Genomic DNA, 9,277 nt, shown 5'->3' with positions numbered 1-9,277 from the left:
TCACCCGCAGCCATTGTGCTACTGTATTTGATAAGAGACCAGAGGGAGATGGATACAGGAGGGGCCATGTAAAAGTTTGCTGTTGATGTTAGTGTGGTTTTCTAGGCTACACACAGCAGTGTATGGCGTCTACTGGCTGTGCCAGAGTAATGAGTTGCTGCACAGGAAAATTAAATTTAGTCATTAGACTTAGTAAATAAGTGAATTATCATCCTCAGGACATGCAAAGTTTTGAAATCAGTCAGACAGTTTGGAAAACTTTATTTCATCATGAGAGTGATCATTGTCTTGGAAAAGTCTAGATTTTAAATCTGGAAAGTTGTAAGAGCTTCAGGTGACCCCTTTTTTTCTTGTTTCTTCAACTTAACATGTATCTTCCTTTCTGCACTGATCTTTTTCTTTCTTTAACTTTTCTCTAAAGTTAAGGAGATGCACTTGTGTCCCATCTAGATGCCCCATCTAACAGCTAGCTCTCCATTCTTGACACCTCACATGATAAATTACCTTTTGTTGTCCTCTTCCTTTCTTTGTCTCTTATCGCTGCGTTCTTTCCACTCTCAAGTTAATTTCAATTTTCTTGTCCCCCCCCTCCCCCGTCAAAGCTTACCCCGGCTCTCCTCCTCCACCCGTGACCGCCTCTTCATTAGGGGAACAAAAGGTGCATGGGCAGTGGGGAAGTCTGTCCCATTGTTTGGCCTTTAGTATGATTAGATTATCTTTAAAGTCTGCTGAATGGGGTTAATCAGTTAGAAGTAATCCTGACACAGTGTGTATGTCTGGGCCTGTGAGTGTTGTCAAAGAGAAGGGACAACCTGCTTGCATGGAAATTGAACAAATGCACGACTGCATTTATGCATAGACTTGCACATAGACACACAAAAGTGAGCAAAATAAAAATAAAATCCCTAGGCACACATTTCTGCCACAACCTCTCCTCTTTTAATGACCCCTTTAGTCTCGCCTTCAGCACACATTTATCTCTTCACCCGCTTTCTGTGGGTACAGCTGCTCCAGCTGGTGTGTTTATGTGCTGATGTGTGCGTTTCAGATCAGTGTCTGAGCCACTGTGTCCTTGCGTCTGCGTGCATCTTTTGTCTCTCTCTTTCTTTATTCGCCACCTATCCGCGTAACATTGAGTTTGGACACACTTGAAACAGTACACAACCCCCTGCCAATCCTTTGCTATGTGTTGCCTTCCTTCCCATCATCCCTCTCCTCTTCCTCTTAAATTGAGCTGTTAGTGGGAGACAGTTTTTTGGCACCTCAATAACGCATCGATAACACATTTTAAGGTCATGATAGTGCTACTTCTAGTGTACTTCCAGCGTACTTTTAAGGGGTGTACTTCAGGGTACATTCACTCATGCTATTATTTAGGTTTAAGTTGACTTTAATTCCATCAGGAAGTGCAGGCGGCTTTAGCTTTTGTATCACAGTTGCCACACAATAGCATTTCAGACATGTAAGGGGACACAGTGGAGACAATAGTCTGCAACAATAAGGCTGGTTAAGGTAGCTTGTGCTGAGGACAACAGAAACAGTAGCAACTAGCTCAAGGTGTTACTTTACTAAGTGTTGTCAGAGAGTAATGTTGTGGAGTGTTATTTCTTTTTACTATATCTGAATCTGGGGATATATATAATTATATATACATGTGTGTGTGTGTGTGCATGTGCGGGTAGGTTTTTGTCTTGCGTGTAGTGGAAAGCTTGGAGCATCCCCTTGACTTTGAAACTTCCCCCACTCATCTCATGTGATCACAGCCCCTCGGTGACACTCCTCACCACTCCTCATCACAATGCATAGAGCATGCAGCTCCGCCTGCAGTGCACTGAGTCGCCAAACACAGATGGTTATCAGTGTAGTAAAGATTGGATGGGGTAATGCAATTTTTTTTTCCTCGGTACGTTGTATTTTCTTCATACTCTCTGTCTCCTTCAACATCCCATAGTGCTCAAAGCAAAGGCTTCAAAGCTTATCTGCATGGCTGCTTTCCATAGGACAGTCCTCTGCAGTATGGTCCATTTGTACAGTGTGTCTTTGAGTTTGAAAGTATGTAACATGCACGGTATGTACATAAAAGCATATTTTATGGCCGTATATCATACATGTATTATATGTGTACTGTATGCACTTGTGTGTGTGTGTGGGTGTATGCCAGTGTGAGAGGAGATTGAGAGAATGAAGTGTGAGTATTCAAGCAGAACAGTGTGGCAGCCAGTCACCCCTAGCCTCTGAATACTAAACTTTTCCAAATGTCACTTTGAAGAAGTTCATGGATGAATCAGTGCCTCTTTACACACTTTCTCTTCTTCCCTTTCTTGTTTTCTTTCAATGCTTTTCCTTATTCAGGAGATTGGACGGAAGGTAAGTCTAGACTCCAGAGTTTTCTGTGTTTCTGCATGATAGAGTCCAAGGATTTCTTTTTACCTTTCAGGTTCTTTGACATTCTACATTGTTTTTGCAGGTACAGTATTTCAGTTACTCCTTATGTTGATCCCTTTTGCACAGCTTTATTATTCCAAATGGATTGTAGAATTACATTCGCGATGACGATGTCAACTTATTTTCTGATCTTATTAGCAGAAGTGACACTTTTTACACTTTTTTTTTAGACATTGACAAGTAAATGATGAGAAGAAATTCCACAATTAGACGTGTCTGCTAAGAACATTAAACTTATCGTAATTAGTCAAATTAAAATTTCTATATAGAATTAAGTCTCTGCCACTCTGTCCCAATGTGAAAGCCTGCTTTTTCCTCTCTTTGAGCTGATACATCCAGGTATTATCTGTTTTGTATATCACCCAGAGAGTCAGGCGTACGTTTAGTGAAGGTCACAGTAGAGGGGAGGACAGTGGAGATTGGTAGCGCTGGGTAGAGATATACGTCAGACCATGGTGCTCATTCACGCTGAGAACTGATGTTATCCTCTTGGCCTGATAGTGGTTTGGCTGAAGATTGAACACAAGAGGACAAAGAAGCACATCCAATACATGCCAAGGCATAATCAGTCTCACACACATATGGACTCACAGGTGTATTTTCTACACATTAAGCAACATGTGCACATATTCCCATTCATGTAAACCTCATCTAAATATAATTGGCAGTGCTCCACTGAGCACATAAGTGATGGTTCGCTCTCTGTGTGTGTGTGTGTGTGTGTGTGTGTGTGTGTGTGTGTGTGTGTGTGTGTGTGTGTGTGTGTGTGTGTGTGTGTGTGTGTGTGTGTGTGTGTGTGTGTGTGTGTGTGTGTGTGTGGGCGTGCGTGGGCGTGCGTGCGCGTGTGTGTGTATTTTCAGGCCAAGCAGCTGGGGGCCAGAGAGGCAGACCTAAACAAGCAGGATGCTTTCTACAGAGAGCAGGTGGCCCGGCTGGAGGAAAGGGTAAGAGACCGTTTGCACCATACTGATGTATGCCTTTATATGTATCTCTAAATTATCTTTATCTAATATTTTACCGTAATAGAGTTTTGCTCTCCACATAACTACAAAAATGATATAAAAGATACATAATAGAACAAACCAAACCAAAGCATGACTAACTAGATTCTAGTTACTAGAATATCCCAAAATGGAGGATACAGTTTCTAAAAATGAAGCAAAAGATAACTTTTCGTTTTACAACAAGGTAAAAACTAAATGCTGCATTATGCAGACACCAAGCAAGATTCCATCATTGCTATTTTGAAGAACATGCATCACTGTGTAATGTGTAATGCACTCATTGACACACAGCAGCGCACAGAGACACACGCGCACGCCAGCGTACATAGTGCACGCAAGTTAATGCAATTCAAACAGCGTCCACAGTGGGCTTGGTCACCACTGGGCTCAGCCAAAGTACATCTCACATTTATTCTTTTTCTTCATCCCTCTGCCCCACTGTTTCTTTTATTGTCCCATAACTTAAACTCTGCATGCTTTCCCCAGTGTGGTGTGCATCACTGTCTCTTTCTTGTTCTTTGCCTCTCCATAATTGTCTCTCTGCTGCTTTTTCTGCTCTCTGGCGCTCTTTTTTTCTTTTAATTTCCACCCTCCATGCCTCCACCTGAAGGATAAAAGGTTACATCTCATTCTTACCTGTGTGTGTCCTTCTGTCCCTGAAAATGACACTACCCTGATGGTCCTTTTCAAACCAGTGTCCTATGGAGGGGGACAAGGGTCAGCTGTCGTGCTTAGCCCACTTCAAATGGCAGCTCCATGCTGGTGCCAGATATGGCCTGCAAGGCAGGCAACCAGGGTCAAATGCCTTGTTAAAGTATGTTAAAAAAGGATGCCCTCAAGCTGCTTTCACATCATAAGTGTTTCCTAAGAAGGAGACAATACCCAGTTTAATGTGCTTAAAATGATGCATTCATGCTGGGAAGGAGTTTTCCCCCCTTTGGAGGGAGCAAAAAGTCAAATGCTCTCTATAGTGTAAACAAAATTGAAGTTTCACACCATTGCAAAGCCAGATATTCACCAAGGAAGAGGGAGGCACTCATACATTCTTGCGGGTTGCTATTGTCCTCAAAAGGACCTCAATGTAAAATGATTCACGTGTGTAAACCATGTTTTTTGTATTAGTATTTCTTATCTTTTTAGCAAGCAGCACAATTTTCTTATTTAATTTGTTGTTGTTTTACACAAGACAGTTCTCCCTTTGGGTCAGTAAAGGTCTTAAATTATCATTCCGTCACTGAGGATGAAGTCTTCAGCAAAGCCAGTGGGTACTGAATGGTAGTGGACTTATGGAAGGGCATTGGTCTGTACAATTCTGCTTGGGTAGTGAAGAGGAGCTTGACCTCAAGTGAAGGTGTGAATTAATTGACTGATCATTTGCAAAGAAAACAACTGTACCTTTTTTACTGACTTCTGTTAGCAGGTTGATGGCTCGGCAAAAGACCTCAAGATGTTAAAATAATATAAGATGTAGGCATGCTCTGTTGTTTCACATGAACCTCACAGGACCAGCCGTATAGCTAAGCTTCTCTCTTTTGTTCCTCAGCTTGTGTTGCGTTATTACATGTTTGGCCCTTGTACCTCTACTGCATCGCCCTGTATAGGAGCAAATGTGAGTGCTGATGTTACACGCGAGTCCAACTAACACAGGCATTATCGACTTCAGGCACTGACCATCCATCAGCCATATTGGCCAATGGTCAATATTCCTTAGATCAAAGTGTCAACTAATCACCTTGTGAGAGAGAGAGAGAGAGAGAGAGAGAGAGAGAGAGAGAGAGTAAGAGAGAGTAAGAGAGAGAGAGAACACAGTGCAACCCATCACTGATTGGTTAAAAAGAAAAGAAACAAGGAATGATGTAGAAAGGGTCTGTGAAATTGAACAGTGTGCACACAGCTTTATTTATTGATTTAGGCACATCAATTAAATGATAAATTAATTATATTCCCAAAGCCCTTTGTCCTTAAAATTTGCTCACAGACCCCACCATTTCAATTTGCTAATTCTATTAGGATTCATGGCCTGTGGAAACGAAACACAACAGAAGTGGCGACCATGTGTGTGTTTTGATGTGCGCATATTGTGAGATCGTGTTTGATCCTGTGTGTAACTGAGGATCAATGGTGGGCATATTGCATGTTGTCTTACTGTGCAGCAGCGGCTTGGGACTCCATAGGGGGTGCAGTTTGTTTGCACTGTGTTAATAGCGCTCCTTTTTCATTTTCTGGTCACAGGGCCCCGTTTGGCACTCTCAGCCTGTCCTCACTCCCTGTTCTTTTTACCCAACGGAAGCCCGGCAGTATACTAAACAAAGTCACCATTTTTGGCATGTTCTGTTCCTGTGTACTCACTGCAACTCCCGCTTGATTAATAGCGTCCACTCCAGATGAAGGAGCTCAATACGCATGTAGTATAGAGAGCAAATCTACTGGAAGAAACAAATAGAGACAGCTAAATAAAGATAAGCAATCATAGCTTACAGACAGGCAAGTATATATGAAAATAGACATAAATACCTGGACAACAAACATACAGTATCCATATCCAGGTCAAATTGTTACTGTATATTAAAGGTATTCTTAGATGAGAACAAATACATAACTTTCTCTGGTTCCAGCTGCTCAAATGTGACAATTTGCTACTTTTATCAGTTCAAATCCGCCCATTGAAGGCGCCCGAGCATTTGGGGTTTAGTGCCTTGCTCAAGGGCATCTTGGCAGTAGCCAGGAGGTAAACTGGCACCTCTCAAGCTACCAGTCCACACTCCGTACATTGTTCATACAAGGACTTGAACTGCCGACCCTCTGGTTTCTAACTGGCCTACTTCTAAGCCAAGTCCCTATGGACTGAGCTACTGCCACCCCTGAAGTAAGTCATGCCTGCCTATTAAACTCTCATGAACAAACATTAAGTAAACTTACACAATTTTAAGAAATATATGTAAATATGTGACCTCAGAATCAATCCCATATTTTAGACCAATTTCAAGTGATGGTGTATTAGTGGGCGGTGAACAAGGCTGTACTCATGTCACTTGGAGTATACTGAAAGCTTAATATCATCACCCATAGCGCATTCCCCCCTCCCTTTGATCCTCCTTTTACCTCAGGATTCCCCGAGCATCTTGCACACCAGCAGAAAGAGGCAGAGAGAGAGAGAGAGAGAGAGAGAGAGAGAGAGAGAGAGAGAGAATATAAGTCTGATATATATTACACGTCTGTTCCAATCCAACATGGCCATTCATCAGAGGGGCTTCCAGTGACAGGCCATCACCAGGTTCCGAGGCAGCTCAGTCTGCTGCCTCTGCTGCTGCTGCTCATTGAGGCCACAGCTACCAAATAGCCCCTGAAAACAATATCTATATATTTATTACATTTTCACTCAATACCTGCCCCGCTGTAAAACAATCTCATATTTAACAATCAACTTGTCCATGTTTTTTCTTTTTTCTCTCTCAACCATGTCTCTTTTCAGCCCTCCCTCCTCGCCACATCTGTCTCTCTATATCTCTCCTTTCTCAGATCTCTTATTTTTTTCTTTTCTTTTTTGAGTCGTATTTTTTCGCCTTGTATATCTATGAAATTGGATTTTTCTGCTCTCCCATAGGGTACAATCACTGCAGCAATTGCCATCTCATAGCAAAGTTCCACAGTTCTGTGAAAGGAAGAAATACAGAGGAAAGAGCATTAAAAAAACAGTATTAGCTTCTATCTCTCTGTCTCTCACTTGGTATCTCCATCTCTTCCTTCTGTCATTTTGCTATTCTTCTCCCTCTGTCTTTTGCCTTCGCTCTCTCTCTTTCTGATGACTAGAGCTCATATTTTGAGTACATTTTTGCTTGTTGTGTCTTAGCAATATTTAAACAATAAAAAAGGTGTCTTGCTTGCTTGATATATTGTAGTAGTAAAGACGTTTGAGAATTTCTCTTTCACCATGAAGCGATCAGTGTAGTCTCTCTGGCTCCACTAGTTGTATAACTGGAGACACAGTAATCCGGAGTGAAGACATGACAGCGTGCTGCAGTGTTGAATTATTGTGTCGGAGACTGTTTGCTGTTATAGCCGCATGATGGGATTCACAGGGATTTAATGGAAAGTCTTTTCAAGGAATGGTGATTTCACAACAACAGAGCGGTACATTTGTTTATGTAAAAAAAAAAAAAAAAATCCTACAGCAGTAAAGCTCCACAGGCCAAAATAATAATGGAATATCAGCTTATAGGGCTACGTTTTTGTTAAAACTTTGCAACAGATTGCAGTTGATTTAACTAATGGTAAGATGCTAGCCATAGTTATGGGTGGTATTGTACTGGACAGATTTAAATTGAAATTGAGGGTGGAAAACATTTCACTTAGCCATAAAAGTAGCTAACTTTGCATTGCCACATTATTTTCTACTTATATAGAACATCTAGTGGTTCTCAAGAAAAGTGATTTAAAGAAAGAAATTTCTTGCATAAACTTAAAGAATAGAATAACTGTTTGCTTCTGTAGATAAGAGATTGATACCACTCTTATGCCTGCATGGTAAACATTAGGCTACAACTAGCTTAGCACAAAGACTGGAAACGGGGGAAACTGCTAGGCTAGCTTTGTCCTAAAATAAAAAATCTCCGAGGTTGCCAGGCAACCAGCAGAGACTCTAAGAAGTGATTTAGCCTGACCGAGTAATTAGTCTGGCACGTAACTCCCTTAAAACAACAACGTGATTGGTTTCCGAAATTGACTGCCGGACGCTTGTGTGTATTCATCATCCAATGTACCGACTGCACAGACGTTAGCTGTAAGCTAATCTAGCAATGGGCCGACCTTGTGTGTGGGAGTGTGTCTTGAGTCTCATGCCGCCATGGGCAAATTTGCATCTGATCACGCCTTTCCTTTCCATGCCACCTTCAAAAATCGTCTTGTGTTCTGCCTGAACAGATGCTTAGAGGTGGGCAGATTAAGTTACCTTTGACTAAAGATGTGGATGAAGGATAGACATAATAAAAGTTTACCAGCCTATTTTCTTTCCTTAGTGGCATAGTCACACAGCAGAAGTCTCATTTTCTCTCTAGCTCTGCAGAACCGTAATGTTGGCCATGGTGGGGTTTCTCCCCATTTTGGCCCTCCTGCTCAGCAACAGATAAGAGAAAGAAGCCATCAGGACATGGAGTTATTTGTTTTTTTCATTAAAAATTTCTGGCTTTTTTTCTAAATTGAGCTGGAGCATGTGTTGGGGTGCAGCTTCTATCTTCTCCATATCGCTGCAGTGCATTAGCAGTAATGACTTAATTTGTCTGTGACACCCCCCACAAGCATTTTGTTTGTCTCCAGATGAGCTGCTGGAAAGCAAATAAAGAAAATAGAATGAAAATAAACAGAAACACTCAGAGATTTCAGAACAAGAGTTTTCTACTGTAGCTACAAAGTTCTGTTCAGGCTTTTACAAAGGATTGCTCGACCACTATCAAAAATATTTCTGTGAGACTTAAAACAAGGTTGTGTTTTGCAGCTCAGTAAAAGATTTTATATTGGTCCAGGGAGAAATATTTTCAAAAAAACTGAGCATAGTCTCTTCTCTCTGGGCTAACAAAAGGTCAGGGCTTTACTCTAAATCAGTTGGGGCAACAACAATAAATCACAATTTGACACCACTCAGTAATCACACAAAATGCCATCTTCTCTGATCTCTCAGTGATTGAGGGTTTTTGTGAGTGCATGTCATTGTGTATATCTACCCACCAGGATATGTGTACTCATGTACCCATGCTGTGCGTGTCAGTTCTTTGTGCATGTAAGGGTCAGCGTGAACGCACATTGTGTGTGTGTGTGTGTGTGTGTGTGTGTGT

The 9,277-nt window shown here is 41.6% G+C and overlaps 1 protein-coding gene across 5 annotated transcripts in view; it reads left to right on the top strand.

Annotated features, from left to right (window-relative positions):
- chchd3a (coiled-coil-helix-coiled-coil-helix domain containing 3a) overlaps positions 1-9,277 on the top strand; it is a 70,494-nt gene that overhangs the window by 42,219 nt on the left and 18,998 nt on the right. For 3 of the 5 annotated variants that reach the window (XM_032505230.1, XM_032505228.1, XM_032505226.1), the window contains 2 exons: positions 2,353-2,367; positions 3,306-3,389. In XM_032505230.1, the coding sequence (XP_032361121.1) occupies positions 2,353-2,367; positions 3,306-3,389 (99 nt within the window). The remainder of the gene's footprint in view (positions 1-2,352; positions 2,368-3,305; positions 3,390-9,277) is intronic. The other 2 variants (XM_032505229.1, XM_032505227.1) reach the window with 1 other exon arrangement.

Source organism: Etheostoma spectabile, chromosome 23 (assembly GCF_008692095.1).
Source record: "Etheostoma spectabile isolate EspeVRDwgs_2016 chromosome 23, UIUC_Espe_1.0, whole genome shotgun sequence".
Classification (NCBI taxonomy): Eukaryota; Metazoa; Chordata; class Actinopteri; order Perciformes; family Percidae; genus Etheostoma; species Etheostoma spectabile.
This window is presented reverse-complemented; position numbering and strand designations above follow the sequence as displayed.